This window comes from Desmodus rotundus, chromosome 3, assembly GCF_022682495.2.
Source record: "Desmodus rotundus isolate HL8 chromosome 3, HLdesRot8A.1, whole genome shotgun sequence".
Lineage (NCBI taxonomy): Eukaryota > Metazoa > Chordata > Mammalia > Chiroptera > Phyllostomidae > Desmodus > Desmodus rotundus.
In genome coordinates this window covers 85,278,628-85,297,857 of record NC_071389.1, presented here as the reverse complement: position 1 = coordinate 85,297,857, position 19,230 = coordinate 85,278,628, and the positions used below count along the sequence as shown (strand labels likewise).

Below are 19,230 nucleotides of genomic sequence, written 5' to 3'. Positions count from 1 at the left end.
AACCACCCACCTGGCAATGAGCACCAGAAGGGCCCAAATTGTTTGTGGGTAGCAGGAAAAGTGACTAAAAGCCGGCTGATTGCTGAGCAAGAGGCACTGTTCCCTCTTGGACCCTTCCCCCATGTACAGCACCACAGTACAGCCATGTGGGTTGCCCTGCCCTGGTGAATACCTAAAGCTCTGCCCCTTACTATGTAACAGGCAGGCTGAGACCAAAAACAAACAAACAAACAAACAAACAAACAAACAAAAGCCCAAATGAAAGAACACATCAAAACTCCAGAAAAAAGGCAACTAAGCGATGAAGAGCCAGCCAACCTATCAGATGCACAGTTCAAAACACTGGTCATCAAGATGCTCACAGAAGTGGCTGAGTACAAATGCAAAATAGAGGAAAAGGTGAAAGCTATGAAAAGTGAAATAAAGGAAAATATACAGGAAAGCAACAGTGACAGGAAGGAACCAGGACTCAAATCAATGGTTTGGACCAGAAGGAAGAAATCAACATTTAACTAGAACAGAATGAAGAAACAGGAATTCAAAAAAAATTAGGACAGGCTTAGGTACCTCCGGGACAACTTTAAACGTTCTAATATCTGAATGATAGGGGTGCCAGAGGAGAAGAGGAAGAGCAAGACACTGAAAACTTATTTGAAAAAATAATGAAGAACTTCCCTGATCTGGCAAAGGAAATAGACTTCTGGGAAGTCCAGGAAGCACAGAGAGTCCCAAAGAAGTTGAGCCCAAGGAAGCACATGCCAAGGCACATCATCATTACATATCCCAAAATTAAAGATAAAGAGAGAATCTTAAAAGCAGCAAGAGGAAAGAAGACTGTTACCTACAAAGGAGTGCCCATAAGACTGTGAGCTGATTTCTCAAAAGAAAACTTACAGACAAGAAGGGGCTGGAAAGAAGTACTCAAAGTCATGAAAGGCAACAGCCTACATCCAAGATTACTCTCTCCAGCAAAGCTTTCATTTAGAATGGAAGGGCAGATAAAGTGCTTCTCAGATAAGGTCAAGTTAAAGGGGTTCGTCAACACTAAGCCCTTATTATATGAAATATTAAAGGGACTTATCTAGGAAGAAGATCAAAATATAAACAGTAAAATGAGTCACAGCTATCAATAACCAAACCTAAAAAAAAGAAAAACAAAAACAAACAAAGCAAACAACTAGAACAGGAACAGAATCACAGAAATGGAGACAACATAGAGGGTTATCAGAGAGGAGGGGGATGGGGGGATGGGGGAAAAGGTACAGGGAATAAGAAGCATAAATGGTAGGTACAAAATAGACAGGGAGAGGTTAAGAATAGTATAAGAAATGTAGAAGCCAATGAACTTATATGTATGACCCATGGACAAGAACTAAGGGGCAGGTGGGAGGGGGGTACAGGGTGGAGGGGAGTAAAGGGAGGAAAAATGGGGCAACTGTAATAGCATAACCAATAAAATATATTTAAAAAACCCCAAAACATTGGAGAGTCCCTCTTAATAGGGCAATCAGAATTTGCTACATTTCTACTGTAGTGATGGATTTTTAGTAAGATTGAGTTTTCATCACATGTCTATCTCTTCCTGTATTCTCTAATTCAGTTTATAATCTCTCGTTTCTGGCTTCTAGAACAGAGGTTCACACATAGTAGGTGCTCAGTAAACACATAACAGAATAAACCAGTGTCAACCACAGCGCTGTGTCTTCTGTGGAAGGCAGGTGTGACTGGTGGGGGGATGGGCCCAGGGACCAGGGGCACTGGGCAAGGAAGTCCAAATTGTGTGACCTTGCAGGACTTATTTCACCTGCATTTTAGTTGCTCGCTATATAAAATTTCACAAACATTCCTGAAATAAGAACCTTCTCATGACCTTGTTAAGAAATCACAATCCATCTAAGGAGGAGACAGGCCTAGGAATCTGTATGTGAACAAGCATAGCAGGTAACTCATAGTTAGACAAGTTTGAAAAACAAATTATAGTGAGAATTAAGTGAAAGGATCTTGAACCTATAAACACTTTAAGCTACAAGCCTGCGAGAGCTATTTCACCTTCCTTCTCTAAACCTGTTTTCTTTCTCATCTGTAATATGGGGACCTTTAGAGCTCCTATGAATAACAGATACCAAAATAATTGGAAAACTGCAAGGTGCTCTTAAAAATTTAACCACTATTTGATATTGCTAGGAACAGAAACAACAAGAGGAAAAATCAGGAATAGCTCATTTCCTGGCAATCAGAGCAAAATGAAAATGCAGGAAAAATGGAATTTTTATTTCAAAAAGATGTGTTCTCTCTTTTCACTTTCAAGAACTTCATAATTATTTCTACTACTTTTCTTTAATCTTGAGGTTCCTGGGGAGAAATGTGTGTTCTTCCTGGCCAGCCCTCTGTCCTACCTACAACACCTGCTTCCTTGTCACCCCTGCCACCCCACCTGGAGCCACAGAGCTCACCAAGAGAAGCTGGCACACAAACTCAGAGCCTTCTAACAACGTCTAAATAAGGCCCTAGATCGACAACTTCACACCTCTGTTTTCATGGGATTTCAACCACGGGGGCTCCTGTTTCATTTTTGAAAAGATATAGAATGTCATCTTACAAACAAGTTGCTTGAAAGTGGCAGAGAAAAAAAATCTGCTTTGAAACCAAAAGCACTTCATGAGGCTGGTTAAAAGGAAGAAAAAAACACCCATAGAAAAACAATGCCTCCCCTCTCACACTGGGCACCTGTTGACAGACCTTAAATAAAACCGGTGTGGAAACCCATCACCCAGGAACATTTTGGATCAACCTTTGTAATTTGGAGACGCCCCAGTTCAACCAGCCCCCCTCTCAAGGCCCCAGAAAGAATGCTTTGCAACTCTGTTTCTGAGCAGCTCTCCAAAGACCAGGAAGGTCACTGTAAATCTGTGAGCAATGCTGCTGGATGCAGAGCCGGTGCAGGCACGGTTCCTGGGGTATTTGCTAAACTTACTTGGGCCTGTCTTCATAAACGTCATAGCCATGGGGGTCAGGTGGTCCTCACAACTCTCCCCTAGTTTGGGGGGTCTCTCAACTCTGCCAGAACTTGTGAATAGCATGATTGCAAAATATGTCAGTGGAGGCCTGTACTTAAGAGCCGGAGAGGGGAGCCCTGCAGCATGATTTCATTTTAAAAGTGATTTCAACCGTGTGCCAGAGGGAAATTTTACAAACCCAAGAGGCTGTTTTCTGATTTTCTGGAAACAGAGATGGCCCTATGTGGGAAGTTGAGGGTAACTTTTCCAAAATGGAAACTGACTTCGTTCTCAGTAGGACAAATGCATTTGGGACAAAGTGTGTCTAGTTGCAGGATTTAAACAAATTAATAAAAGTCCATCGACTCTTCTAAAACCGAAACTTGCTTCCTCTCTTTTTAAATCACATATGGAAATAGGTAACTCTAAGGAAAACAAAAATTCATCAGTGGAAAACCTGCAAAGGACAATTTGAGTAAAGGTGAGATTCCATAAACACAGGGATGAAAGCTAATGTGGGTATTCAGCTCATCCTCAACCTACGCAAGGATGGTCACCTGTAAGCGAACACCAAATCATTCTGCTCACGTCAACTGTGCTTCTGTCCCCCAAGGAGTTCACCAGAGCCTATTCCACCCAGAAAGCTCCTAAGTTCCAGCACATGTTAGCAAGTGCTTCTATGAGAGAGTATGAAACTTAATTTAGAATACTGAAATAGATTTTAGTACCCCTACTCTCCCACATGTGACATCCCAGGCCCGGTCCTGCCTCTCACAGGGCTGCTCCCTCAAGGTGGTCCCTGTGACTGGGGCAGGGGATCTAGCAGCTCTGTCGGGGTGGGCGCAATGAGCTACAGTTTTGGGGGCATGCAGTTGAGATCTCTTGAATAGCAGGGGAAAAGCAGCTGCCTGCAACTTATCTTGTCTCTTCCTCAGTGCCACTTACAATGTCACTGAAGGGGCATGGGTAGGTGTATACACACAAAGGAGAGGGTGAGGTGGGGATCTGGGGGCAGGGGAGCACTCCCAGGGAAGCATGGGTGGTGAGCCCAATTTCACTGTGGCCCCGGGTATGGCAGGACGGGGAGCTGCCAACGCTGGGGCTTGGAGGGAGGTGCCCTGATCAGAGAGCGCCCTCAGCGTATACTTGCGCCCTTCTTGTCCCTTCTCGTTTGGAAATCAAACAAAACAAACAAAATCCCACAGCACACGGGCTCTGACCTTAACATTGGCTGGGCTAGAAAGCACAATGTTACCATGGTAAAGAAGTCTGACTCCCACAAGAATGGTGAACTGCCGTGGTCCTGAAGCCACAGAGGGGCCTAATCTGCCAGCCAGCGCTGAACTTCAGAGGGACGGCAAGGTGAGGATGGAGTAAGCCACAGCCGTTAGGCCAAAAAAGAACCCCCAAAACAACTCTTCTTTGTCAGCTGAAGGTTAGTCCTTTTAATTCTCAAAGGACTTTACTGCAAATTAGTGATGTTCTTGTTCATAGCTAGATCCATGACTAGTCTTAAAAAAAAAGTTAAAATTTTAAACTCACTAAATTGAGAACTGACATGTACCACAGCTTGCCTAATGAGGTGCCCTGATCCCTGTTCTTCTTTTCTTTTTTTCTAAGAAAACTGTGTAATTCTGGGCTGCGATAGAAATGCAGTGTGACAGATGTGCTCCTCCTGTATGGGCATTCTGCATACGAGTGAGGCAGAGAAACCCTAGTGCAGCCAGCAGTTTCGATGGCTCACAGTAGGACTAACAGGAATAGCTGTCACCAGCAAAGGTATCAGCCCTGATAAGCACTAGCAAGCTTCCAAACAACATTCCCAAACCTGTAAAATGGGCAGGAGCCTGTTTACACACTAAAGATTAAGAGTCAGGTCTGAAGGCAAATTCATCAGCAATGGGATTTATAGAAGTGAAAACAAGGCCACCAAAATGCACCAAATAGCTTTCCTCCCTTCCCCCTGCACTGGCTGGTGTGTCTTGGTGGACTGAGTGTGTCAGCCTGCGAATAGAAAGGCTGCAGGTTCGATTCAGGGCACATGTCTGGGTTGTGGGCCAGGTCCTCGGTTTGGGGCATGTGAGAGGCAACTAATCCATGTATCTCTCACAGATTGATGTTTTTCTCCCTTTCTCTCTCCCTTCCCCTCTCTCTAAAAATAAATAAATAAAATCTTAAAAAAAAAAAGCTTAAAAAAATATATATACCCGTAGCTAAACAATTTTGGGATTAGCTCCTCCCAGTGCTTGCTACAGTAACATTTTATTCATCTGGTGACCTTAACCCTCCAGAACAAGATGAAAACCCCCAAGTCAACAAAAAAGCTTCAGAGCAGCCCAAAGCAATAAACTTTGGGTGCTTGACTTTCATATCATTCTCTCAAGTCTACCACTGTGGCAGCTTAGGGACAGACAGATGACCCCATCATCAAGAAAGGGTAAGAAAAAATCTTTTCCCTTATGCCAAACGTATTTTCAAAAGAATGCATTGGCAAATTTCAAACATCATGGAACATACTTCTTTAGAATCTCGGGTTTCTCCAGCAATCTAAGGAAGATGATGTGCAGTTCTATTATTTAGAGGTTATCAAGTCCCTTCAAGCTTTTAAATATCTGCCTTTCAACACAGGTAGATTACAAAATTTTGGTAGGTAGGGCTCAAACCAAATGAAATAGCCACTCAGTTTTCCCAATCTTTACAAAGTAAAACTAGATAAAAGCAGCTCTTTGTAACAATGAAGTCTTTAAGGACAACCTGCGTTCATGTTTCTGTGAAGTAAATAGTACCCGGGAGAAGTCCCGGAATTTGACTCCCCCGTTTCACTGGAATGGGCTACCCAAAGAGTGGCACAAAACCCTAAATGTAAATGTTGCAAGGTTTAAAATATTAAAAAGGACACATTCTAAATAACAGTATCAAAGGTACATGTTCATTCGGCATTTTCACAGTCTAAGGCCTGTAAATTGTCCCCTTGCCCCTCACAACAGTCCTGAAATCCATTTTGCAGATGGTGGAACTGAGTCTCAACTCACCGAGGCCACAGAGCTGCCAGGCAGCTAGGATGGAACCAAGGGCATAACTCCTCCCTGCCACACTGCTATGCTATCTGTTCAGAGAGCAGTAATGCGCAGATATCCAGCTCCTTCTACAACCCATGCCACATTCTTGATGCCTGGACCCTGGACAGTGGCTCCACTGGGAGCCTTTCTGAGCACCAACACCCCCAAGCCGCCAATGGGCCCAGCCCCAGTCATCAGAACCTTGTAAAATATCTTGCTAAGAAAACTCACCCTGGCCAATTCCCTGAGATACTGGATTTCTTGCTCATTACAGTGTTTTAATGGAGAGACTGACATTCCTTTTTAAAAGGGATTTCATGCTTGATTTTTCCTGCTCTGTCTCTGGAGGCAAGAAGTGCTAAGTGCAAACAACCTCTCCTCGGAGCCCTGCCCGGCTCAGACATTCCTCTGCCCTCTACCCCATCCTCCCCTCCAGTCCTGTCCCAGCTGAGAACTGACAACCGACAGCTGCACTAATCTCTCTCAGTTGCTGAGAGCAAGAGTGCAGGCCCTGTGACAGGGCCCTGGCCAGTGGTGGGCGGCAGCCTGCCCTCCCCATGCCCAGGAATCTGCCAGGCTGCACGGACTGTTCAACCAAACCACAGCCCAGAAGCTAGTGGCTGTCCCTGCTTGGCACGGCCTAGGTCACAGAGAGGATCCTTGGGCAGGGTGGAGAGGGGGCAGCCCTGACAAAGGTGTGTTCAGCTGCCAGGCCCACTGGGGAGGAGGGAGAGAAGGGAAGTCTGCTCCTCTCCACCCTCAGCCACTGGCATCATTTTAAATCTGCTTCCACCTGGCCAAGCCTCAGACCCCTGAGACTCAAATACAAGATGCTGACAAGTATTCTGTGATCCCCTTTCCCTATTTTTAGAATGGTATTTAACAGGTGTGGGACCAATGCCATGTAAATTAGTCCAAGGGTCTTCCTGCAGGTCATGGTGTGTGTGTGCAGTGCAGTGAAGGGAATGGAACACTCTTTGGAACACTTGAGAATCCCCCCCGCCAGAGCCCACCTAGGTTCCCTGTGTACTAACTCCTGACAGATTTACAGGCATTGCATTCAAATGTGGAAGTCATCTCACAGACAACCAAGACCCGTCATTCAATCAGATGGAGGAGGGCCTCCACTGGTGGAAACGCAGGGAGCGCATCTGAAGCAAAATGCTGAGGGAAGCTTCAGACCAGCGGGATGGGGCTCCCTCTGCTTGAACAATGGGCACCGTGTCCCTTGGGCCCTGAACTCACCCCCCTTGCTTTCTTTTACTGCCCATTTACTTGTTTTCTGACTGGCTCTGAAGGGTGCTGTCTCAAACAGCACTATTATCTTCTCAAGTCTAGTCCATCGCCTGACACTTAATAAACACTGTATCATTTGCTGAAATGACTTAAAAATTATTTATTACCTCATCTCCTTCAATCAAGAAGCCATGTAAGATTAAACAGTAACTATTGCCAAATTTTGCCTTCATCTGCAGTCACATTGCCATGGTGACCACGCAGCTATTACCCGTCCAGGTCCAGCCTCAGTCAGCCTGAGATAAGTCACTCAGACACAAGACCAGAGGCTTCCAAAGCCAAGCCGCTCACTGCCTTGCAGCCTTCCCTGCCACAGGCGGGCTTGTCCTGGCCCTGCACCTGCGAGGTGGGCTGCGGAGTACTTGCAACGCACCATGCTTGTTCAAACTGAGACGGGCTGCAATCACACCACACACCCTGGACCGTCAAGACTTAGCACATGTAAGAATGTAAAACATATCACTCACAATTTTTGTGCTGAACCTATGTTGACATTACATTTTGGACATATTGGTATAATCAACCAAACATGATCAAAATCACCTGTTCCTTTTTATATTTTTTTAACATGGTTACTAGATTAGCCCTAGCCGGGCAGCTCATTTGGTTAGAGCATCACCCCCATATGCCCAGGTTGCAGGTTTGATCCCCAGTCAGGGCACACACAAGAATCAACCAATGAATGCGTAAGCAGGTGAAGCAACAAATCGATGTTTCTCTCTCTCCCTTTCTTCCTCTCTCTCTAATCAATAAAAAATTTCTTTAAATACGGCTACTAGAAATTTACAATGACATACGTGGCTCTCATCCTGTGTGGGTTGGCACTGACCTGTACTTCCCTCCAGCTAACGTTATTCCCTGGCAGTGTATGACCCGCTACTCTGTTCTATTCTTACAACCAAGCAAGACATTCAACACCCTGAAACATCCGCACACAGGGATGTCCTTTTTGCACCCACCTGCTCACTGAACACTCTTGTCCATCACCTCGGATTCCACATGCCAAGTCTCAATAAGCCCTGTGCTTCTCCTTGTCTGGGGAGCTGTACAGAGGGTGGATTTACTGCTGGTCATGCCAGGGCCCAGGCAATAACTGACAAGGGCTAGAATTGCTACAAGCAGCTTTGTGTCTTCCTGTTGTTCTTTGCTGACACTTCATTAATTTGAAACACAGGAGAATGGAGGACAACAGCCTCAGCATTTACACGTGTTTGGATTTCCAACACTTTTTATTAAGGAACAACGGGCATCTTGCCAGCTTTTGGGGGTGGGGGGTTAGGGGCAGGAGAGAAGAGAAGCCAGCAGCTGTTTTGAGTTACAAACTTTCTGCCTAAACTGGTAGTATCTATCCCACTGTGGTTCTGCTGCCTTTGGGGTTTGCAAATGGAGTTGGTGCCTATTTTAGCTCTGGGTTAACAAGCAGTTTCTCCCACCAGCTACTGTCACAGTTCATTGCCCAGCTGGGCCCCGCTGGCTCCTGCCTGCTCCATGGCCTCCTCTGATAGCAGGCTATTATGTGGAAAGGCAGAGCAGTCAGGAGAAAAGGAAAATTAACTATGTTCTGTAATCAGCTCCTTTTGGTTTCCAGACACAAGCCTCACCCCACCTAGCAACAGCCACTAGACAGGGGATGTCCTCACTGTCCCCCACAATGGAAACTAGGCAGCCCCTTCTTGTGGCCACTGCCAGGCACTATGGGTGCAGCACCCAGGAGTTCCATGGGAGGGAGGCCTGTCGGGAAGAACTGAGTCCCTGCCAGACTACAAAACTTCTTTAGTCAACCCATCACCAAAGAGCATTACTACTAAGAAGGCAAGGAAATCAGGCAGAACTTGAGTTTCAACACCATAGCCCATTGGTGGCCCTGGAGGCCTTGGAGACATGGTCAGTGAATTACCCACCAAACTGTGCAGAATGGAACCACCAGTGTCTAGTGCGATTCCCTTCTCCATCCTCTCTGAGTAGCAAGCCCAGCCTGTCTCTGGAGAAGCAGTTTGTCTAGAAGGCTCCATTCCAGGAGAACCCACACCCTCATGCAGGCTGGCCTTTGAGAAGGGGACACCTGATCTTTGTCTCTCAGTGTGACACACTGTGCTATGCAGGCTCTAGTCACCCAGAAACCTCTATGGAGAGTCAAATTATTTTCCCTACGAGGCAGAATTATCTAGAGGGGGGCAAGTGCATGGTTCCTAATGACACGTGAGCACAGATTAAAGCATGAAGCGAAATAAAGTTATATGAAGGAACTCGGAGACTAGCAGTGTGCTTATCTTACAGTGACGGGAGTTGAGGGTCCCACAGGCTATTCCTGCCTCTGCCCACAACTCACCATGTGAGGCTCATCTGTTTGCTCACGTCCTCAGTCTAGAGAACTATCTCGATATTGATCATCCACCACAAGCCCACATTCAGGGATGCTGTGGATGTTAATGAAACCATGAAGTCAAGTTTCTGAATCTCTCAGAATTACAGGGCCTATAAGAGAGCATGCCAGATGCTTATTTGGTAAACAAAGAACTGTTAAGAGACAGATTTCAGAATCACAGAATTTAAGGCCTGAAAGGGAACACTGGGATTATCTGGTCCAGCTCTCTTTCAAGGTTCAGATGCAGCTGGTCAAGGTCCCACATGAGCAGAGACAGCACTGGGACCCAGGGTCCTGACGACCGGCCCATGCCCACTCCCACGCATTACGTAATTTCCCAAGATGGGGGAGTTACATAAAGGCATTTTATAGCCCTTCAACTGCTCAGCAGTTTAAACTTGTCACAAATCCTTTTTCCCCCCACTGGAAAAATATCAAGCTAATGTGACTAAAGATAATGATATTTGACACAGCTTTAAGTTACTGTATAATTAATTAGGCTCTTCCCTCAACACAGAAGTCTTCAGCTTGCTCAGACCCTTTCTCTCCTAAGTCAAAACCAAACATGTGCCTTCAGGAAGGAAATCTGGTCCACATATCAGTGAGTCACAGAAGCAGATGTCCAGAGTTCTATACCCCCAAACTGTCTTCTGCAACCCAACACTGCAGCCACATATGTGCTCGCCTCTGCCCTGGGTGACCCCGGCGGACGGGCCATTTTGCAGCCTCACACTGCACCAGTCGCTCCTGATGGTGCCTTGTTCTTTTCAATGCTCAAAAACTGTGGCATGGCACTTTAAAAGTGGTAGTTATATAGGAAAAGCTTCTAAGCCTACCTGCTCACTGAGAACACAGGGCTTTCTGCCTGATGAAAAAGTTCTCAGAGAAGGTAGTGATAAAAGCTGAGTTCCCCCATAGCCCCAAGTTCTACTGGACAGTCATTACCATCCACGTTTCTGCATGGGAAGGCTGAGGATCAGAAAAACCAGAGCCAGCGAAGAGCTGAAATTGAGGCTGGGCCAGCAGAACAATCACTTCCCTTTAAGTTGAATGCCTTGTCCAAAGTAGAACTCAGTGTCACCCCAAAAGGCATTCTCAGTGTTCTGTGTCACCAGTCCAGTCCAGTGTAAACACCCTCGGTTCCTATCCTTACCACACACTCTTGCACAGCTAACAATTACTGGGTTGCAACACCTTGTGCAAAGACAGTGTGCCTGTTGCCTAAAAGCCCCATGAGAGGAGACTTCCCGTGCACCGGGAGCTCATAGTGATGGCTGCATGGGCTCGCCAGGGGTGAAGGAAGCAGAGTGAACCTCAGCGAACACATTCTGTGGCTACAGCCACCTCCTGCTGCATACCTTCCAGCCCAACTTCATACACCATTCTTAACGGCCTTACTAATGTCCTCATACCCAAGTTAAATGATTTCAGCCCAGTATGTAGCAGTGACAAAAAAGGGAATGTCATCTACCAGAAAAACAGGAATGGAGAGTTTTCCAGAGTGTAGGTATATCCCACCCTTTCTCCTACCTTAGTGGGTTATCCGAGTGGGTCTCCATGTGGGTCTCCAGTCCATACTTGCAAACGAACTCCTTGAAACATACTGGGCAGTGAAACACTTCATCAGCCTTTGTCTTCAAGTCACCTGACTGCCCACCTTCTACCATCTTAGGGGAAAGGAAAAAAGTGAAGTCATGAAGGAGGCTTCCCAAATGGGTTTGCTTCTGAAAGATGCCTACTCAATCCAGAGGCTATCTAAAGAAATGGGATACCACCTCCTAGGTATTTAGGATATTACTGACTAGCCTTTCATTCATGCAATGAATACTCACTAAAAATACCACCCATCCATCTACCCATCCACCCTCCCTCATCCTCTCAACACATTTTACAGAGCACCTAGAACCTGACTGACACTGGGAATAAAAGAGTGAGGACAAAAGAGTCCCTAACACATATGAAGCCCCCATTCTAGCTAGGAAAAAAAGAGAAGCAGAGGAGCGATGGGATGAGCTCTTCATTTCATCAGTGGGCTCAGCCAGGGGGCTCCACAGAGAAATGCACAGGCATTCTTTTTTTCTGTAGACACCTTACAAAACAGTGGAGGAAACAGGTCAAAAGCTTAAGCTTAGGGAGGATGGCTGCCAAGACCCCAAACTGTGAAAATAAAGACTAGGGGTATTTCGCCCAAGAGTCCCGTGGTTAGGCACATCCAGGCTAGGAGCAGAGGACCTTTTTAGCAGGTGCTGGGTCTTCTTTCTCTGACTCGGCATCGTGACTGAATTTCCTTTTGGAGGACAGCCGCCTGCGCTTCAGCGGGGATGGAGGGGCTGCAGCTGTGGCACTGTTAGGGTCCTTCTCATGAATCTTCATGTGTCTGGAAAACACACACACACACAATGTGATCTAGCCAATCACTGAGTTGGTTTATTTCTTTTTAATTTTTACATTTAATATTTAGATGTTCGTAAATTTTCCTAAGAGATATGAAGTATAATTTGTACAGTGACTTCTCTCCTTTAAACACCTATAACTTCCTTTAACCCTCTTAAATCTCTTGCAAGTGCTATTCAAAAATGTCACCTAATACTTTGTTGTCTGTTGGGAGACATTCATGAACTTCACTGGCACTAATGAGATGAAAAGTAACTATTTGATGATCCATTCTTCATATCAGGCAAAATGTATTCAGTTGGCCAAAATGTTCATTTGTTTTTTTCCATAAGACGGCTCTAGTAGTGCATAGTTATCTTTAATGTCATTCAAAACAATTTTGTTAGATAGTATCATAACAGCTATCATATCAACATGCATTAGAAAAAACGTATTAGGACTTCCAGTCAGGATGGCAGCGTAGGGAGACAAGGCTCACCTCCTCGCACAACCACATCAAAATTACCACTAAAATATGGAACTACCATCACTCAGAACCGTCAGATATCGAACTGAATGGAGGTCTTACAACTATGGAATTAAGGAAAGCACATCCACCCAGACTGGTAGGAGGAGTGTAGATGTGGAGCCGATTGGTCCCACAACCAGGTGTGGGAGATAAAAAGTTGGAAGGGTTATCTTGGGAGTGAACAGTCCCAGTCCCACACCAGGCCCCCCAGGCCAGGGTTCCAGTGCCAGGAAAATAAGTCCCCACAACTTCTGGCTGCAAAAACCAGTGGGAATTGAGTCAGTGGAAGAAACTGCTGGAGCCCCAAGCAGTTCTTCTTAAAGAACCTACACACAGACTCTCCTACTCAGACTCACTCCCTCTGAGCTCTAGCACCAGGTGGTATAGCAGCAGCTTGAAAGGCACCAGTGGTATACAGGGAGGAACTGAAGTGTCTGGCATCAAGACAAGCAGAGGCCGTTGTCCCTTTTTCTAAACCCTCCCCCTACAGAGCCAGCAAGCTGGTGCTATATTTGAGATTCCATCAAACTGGCTAACACTGTTTGACCTGACCTGGAGACTCCCAGAGACTATTTCCCATCCAACTTACAGACTCACCCAAGCTGCTTTTCCATATGAATGGTTGGTCCTGGCTCTTGCTTCCTAAAACCTATCAAACAAGCAACAGCTATCTTCAGTGAGCTCCAGGCCTGGCATTAGCAGCAGGCAGCCTAGATTCACAGCTTGGCTTCACATGGGATCTCCAAGCCCAACACAAGTAGCAGCCATCTCAGATTGCTTTATAGCTCAGGCAGGGTGCCCCGGGCAAAACGAAAGTGGTGACTGACCTTGGCCTGCAGCACCCAGGAACCCCCAGGATCAGCCAACCAAGTGGACAGCTACAGACCATGCTGAAGCACCACCACCCTGCCCCTTGCACAGCTGATCCTCCACAGAGGATGGGAGTTGGTGGTCGGCAGTCACAGCCAGTCCTTGCAGCTGACTGGCCTACGTAAATCCCTCGCATTGATCTGCCAACAGCAACCAAGGCTCCACTACAAGAGGAGGGTGTACTCAGCCCACACAAAGGGCGAACCTTGAGGACCCAGCTTGGGTGATAGAGGCAGCTGTGCCACTGGACCTTTCAGGACATCCACTATATTAGGCCACACTACCAAGACAGAGTCAAAGCAACTCTACCTAATACATAGAAACAAACACAGGGAAGCTGCCAAAATGCGAAGACAAAGAAACATGGCCCAAATGAAAGAACAGATCAAAACTCCAGGAAAAGAGCTAAACAAAATGGAGATAAGCAATCTATCAGAGGTAGAGTTCAAAACATTGGTTATAAGGATAAAACATTGCTCTAGGAACTTAGTGAGGACCTCAACAGTGTAAAAAAAAAAAATCCAGTCAGAAACGAAGGACACACTAATTGAAATAAAGAACAATTTACAGAGAAATGAATGATTTGAAATGTAAGGAAACAAACAACAACCAATGAGAACAACAAGAAGAAAAAAGAACCCCCCCCAAAATGAGAATAGTATAAACAGCCTCTGGGAAAACTTTGAACTCTACTTAAAAAAACAGTGAAAGAAAAATTCCCTAATTTGGGCAAGGAAATAGACAGGCGAGTCTGCAAGTCCAGGAAGCACAGAGAGTCCCAAGCAAGATATGCAAAGAGGCCCACTCTAAGACACATCATAATTAAAATGTCAAAGGTTAAAGATAAAGAGAGAATCTTAAAAGCAGCAAGAGCCTTGGCTGGTGTGGCTTAGTGGATTGAATGCTCAAGTGTGAACAGAAAGTTCACCAGTTCGGTTCCCAGTCAGGGCACATTCCTAGGTTGTGGGCAAGGTCCCCAGTGTGTAAGAGGCAACCAATTGATGTTTCTCTTGCACACTGGTGTTTCTCTGCCTCTCTCTTTTCCACCTCTTTCCCTCTGTCTACAAATAAATAAATAAAATCTAAAAAAAATTTAAGAGAAAAGAAGTTAGTTACCTATGGGGGAGTTCCCATAAGACTATCAGCTGATTTCTTAAAAGCAACTTTGCAGGCCAGAAGGGATTGGCAAGAAATACTCAAAGTCATGAACAATGGAGACCTACAGCCAAGACTGCTCTACCCAGCAAAGGTATCATTTAGAATCCAAGGGTAGATAAAGAGCTTCCCAGACAAGAATAAACTAAAGGAGTTCATCATCAGCAACCATTATTATACGAAATGTTAAAGGGACTTATTTAAGAAAAAGATCAAAATTATGAACAGTAAAATGGCAAAAAATACGTATCTATCAACAATTGAATCTAAAAAACAAACTAAGCAATCAAGAACAGAAACAGAACCAAGAGAATCATGGACACAGAGAGCATTTTGATGGTTGCCAGATGGGAGGGGGTTGTGGGGGAATGGGTGAAGAGGTGAGGGGATTAAGAAATACAGAACAGCCATGGGGATGTAAAGTACAATAAAGGAAAGGGAGTACATGACCTGTGGACATGAACAATGGTGGAGGCATTGCTTGAGAGAGTAGGCGGTGATTGGTGGAGGAGGGCAAAGGGGAAAAAATCAGGACAACTATAATAGCATAATCAATAAAATATAATAAAAAATGAAAACATTAAAATTGCTGAATTTTTGTGTAGCTATTTTAATATAAAGATAGAAGAAAAAAGTGACATTTTTAACATATCATGCTTTATTATTTCAAGACAGGTAAAAATGCAAAGAAAAAAAGATTTGTGCAGTAGATGGAGAAGGTGCTGTGACTGATCAAACGTGTCAAAAGTGATTTGTGAAGTTTCGTGCTGGAGATTTCTCGCTGGACAATGCTCTACGGTTGGGTAGACAAGTTGAAGTTGATAACAATCAAATTGAGACATTAATTGAGAACAATCAACATTATATCATGCAGGAACAGGAAAATGCCAACATATTCAAAATATCCAAATCAATTAAGTTATTGATGAAAATAAAAAATGTGTTCTACTTTTCAGAAAAAAATCATACAGACTGTTTGGCCAATCCAATGCTACAAGGTCTGGCACAAATAATGCCATTTATGACATTTTAGGTGAAATATTCAGATTAAAACTATAAATTATTACAGCTATATTATTACCCTACCAACCACATTCAAACAGGCAGTTACTTCTGCCAGACCCTGTATTTTTAGGACACATAATTCTATAGAATAAAGAATTCCCAGACACCACTAGTTCATAAAATAAGTAATCACTCTGTATTTGCCCTCATAGCCCACCCCACCTCTACCAGTACTGTGTGTTCTCTCTCTTCTGCCTTCTGAAAAATGTTGGGGGGCAAATTTGAGAAGTGCTGACTGAAAAAATATCTGGGTTGCAATAATATATTAAGGCCCAAAACCCTTTCCATGTTGTCCATGTAGCATTACATGGGTTAATAGCTCATGCGAAGAGCTGGGACAATAAAATCAGTAGGTTACATGCTGCAACCCCGCCATCTATGACACTAGGAACATACATATTACAGTAAAGAGTTTTATGGGTTCCAAAAAGTTTTATGGATACCTGATTTAAAGTGACCTAACTTGACAAGTTCTAAAACAAACATCCTAAGAACAAGGTCCCAAGACATGGAGGAAAAGAAAAAACGACATTACAAAGACAGTCATCTCCATTTCCTTGTTTAGTGACATAAAAGGTTTAGTTTTCCTGATGACAATCAGCACCATCATCTTTGACTGGGGTTAAAATGCCAGATGTCAGAAGGCAGCCATGGCTTTTTATAAATAACTTTTACAAGATTACTGTACTGGAGAAGTTCTTAGGAATGGGAAAAACAACCAAGTTTTTATAAACTAACCTGTCACACTTGTAAAAAGAAGTTCAGCCCTGGCTGGTGTGGCTCAGTGGATTGATCACTGACCTGTGAACCAAAGGATTGCTGGTTCGATTCATAGTCAGGGCACATGCCTGGGTTGCAGGCCACGTCCCCAGTAGGGGGCATGCAAGAGGCAACCACACATTGATGTTTCTCTCCCTCTCTTTCTCTCTAAAAATAAATAAAATCTTAAAAAAAAATTCTTAGAAAAAAGTAGTTCAGCTGATTTTCTGCTGGGCCATCTTCAAAGGAGACAGGATGAAGATGAAAAGGCAAAGAAGCTGGTGAACCAGAAGCAGCAGCAATACAGGCTCTCAGGCCACCATCTCAATGACAGCTAAAGTAGAGTGCCTTTCCCTCATATAACCCTGCTCTGCGATACCTGTGAGTCCTTGTTGCTGAGCTTGTGGAGGTTAAGATGCTGACCTCCCCTGTTCTGGTTCTACAGACACACTCTAGAAGATTAGCCCCTGCCTAAAGAGCACCAGCCCAACCTTCAAAGGCAGGTTAGATGTGGCCTAACGCTTGAGGAAATGGGCCTCAGAGAAGAAGGCTCAGGTCAAATCTCTGTCCTGCTAGGGGGAATTGGTGTGGCGGAGCAGAAAGATCCAGTGGGACAAAATGGAAAAGAATCCCAACCATAATGTCCACATCCACAGAATTCTTGCTTAGATTATTAGGAAAGGATGCTTTATCATTAACTCCAGGTCACCTAAAGCCTTGGGAAAGTTAATGAAAACAAATAGCCTTATTCTAAGTACCTGCTGCATTCTAAGGTTATTTAAGGAGATCATCAGTGTTTGGAAGGGAAAAAGAAAGGCTGGCAAGTTTCTTTTGACATTGAATGTATGGCACATTCCAACTTTAGAAAGGTAAATGATTTTTTTTCATAGCACCTAAGAATTGAGGAAGTATGATAATACTAAGGGATGCAAATTAGTATGAAACCTATCCTTTCAATAAATAACTCGAATACCCTTTTCAATAGTCAGTAGGCTACTTGTACAGATGAACATGAGGCTACAATAACCTGTGAGAATACTGCAAACCAGAGGTTGTCAGTTGTTCACCAGCTCCTGTCAAGTTGCACCTTTTCTATCACATGACACTATTTGCAAAATGATACTTTATTATGTAGTTATTAGGACTTATGACAAGTTGTTTTCACAGAGAGGAAAAAGAGGGACTAGGACTAGCACTCGGTATCTGGTAGGAAACTGACACAGATTATTATTTCCATTTCGCAGATGAGGCTGTTGAGGTGTGGAGAGGCTGACACACCCAGGGCCTCATAACTGGGATGGGATGGACCTCAGTGTGCCGACTCAAGTCTATGCCTCCCCTCCAGATTGCCTCCCAAGGCCAAGCCTCTGGATCTGTGTTCTGGATCATGGGCTACAATCTTAGGGCTCGAATCTGAGTCTGGACACTGCCTTTCTGAGCAACTGTGGCCCAAGGCCTAGCATCTGATATCAAACACTAAAAAAATTTCAACAAGGAGTGAAGGGTCCAAGGTCAGGCAAGAACATTCCCCACCTCAAATCCTGCCTGTCTTATTCTGAAAAAACTGGGACTGCCCTGGAACTGCATGGCTGTCAAAGGCAGGGAGAAGAAAGCAGATTAGAGCAGTCTTGAGGGGTTGGTGGCAAGTATGAGGCTGGCGAACACATCAACCCACTCCTGTTTTTGGACTGTGCCCAGTTGGAGGCCCAGGTTTGAAGCTCAAGCAATATCCATTCTAGGGTTAAATTTCCATGTGCTGGCCAAGACACAGGGCATTCCCAATCTGTCCTTTCAGCTACACGGGGACCAACAGCTGCAGGCTTCAGTCAACAGTTGAGCTGCCAGGGTTGGGAGTTCCAACCATTTCTGGAGTTGACTGTGGTCTGTGGTTAACAGTACTCCCCACCTGACCCCTACTTTCCTTCCCTGGTCTCTAGCTGTCCATTTCTTCCCATACCCTCACAGGAAGTGGGGCGAGTCACCATGAGTCAGTCATGGCTTTTCTCCCACAGAACATGGCCAAAACCGAGGAAGACTTGGATCTATTTTTCTCTCAGGTTTTATTTCAAGGGCTAGTTCATCTAATTTCCATGTGCCCTAAGAATCAATAAATTACAATGAATCTCAGAATTGGAAGGGAGCTGGGATGATACCCAACTTCCCACTCAGCACAGAAAGTCTTCTCCCCCTTTTTTTTTGGATATATGCATTCAATTCTGACTAAATACTTCCAGCCACAAGGACTTCTCCATTTCAGCAGTGCTAATTGTTAAAGTCATCTTCCCAACCTTGAGTCAAAATTCCATCTTTCCTTTGAATGTCTATCTGTCCTCATGGGCAACATGGAATCGGTCTACATTCTTTTATACATGGCAGCCCTTCCAATGGTTCGGGATGATGACTGCCTTTCTCCAAAATGACCTCCAAATCGAACAACTCCAGCTCCTTTAGCCAGCTTCCCCTAGCTCAAGCTCAAGTCTGTTAATTATACCAATCACTGTTAACCTTGGAGTACTCTCCAGCTGGTAACTGCCCTTCACAAAATGTTGGATCAGAAGTGAAGAGCAATTTGGATGTGGTGTGAGAGTGAGAGCCACAGGGCCAAGACCACCTTCCGGTGGCTCTGTAAACAGAGCTGGGGTTTCCCTACGCGTTTCACAGCAACATTATACCCTCAGTTCATAAGAGCCCTGTGATTTCTTCATTCAAACTGCTACCAAGCCATGTCTCCTCCATTCTGCATCTGAACAGTTACTGTTTCCT

General features: G+C 44.7%; 1 protein-coding gene across 6 annotated transcripts in view; it reads right to left on the bottom strand.

Annotated features, from left to right (window-relative positions):
- The window catches only part of RREB1 (ras responsive element binding protein 1), a 175,046-nt gene that overhangs the window by 27,672 nt on the left and 128,144 nt on the right, over positions 1-19,230 (bottom strand). For all 6 annotated transcript variants that reach the window (XM_024552288.4, XM_045189096.3, XM_024552287.3 and 3 more), the window contains exons 7-8: positions 11,949-12,093; positions 11,247-11,383 (exon numbers count right to left, since the gene is read on the bottom strand). In XM_024552288.4, coding sequence (XP_024408056.2) covers positions 11,247-11,383; positions 11,949-12,093 — 282 coding nt within the window. The remainder of the gene's footprint in view (positions 1-11,246; positions 11,384-11,948; positions 12,094-19,230) is intronic.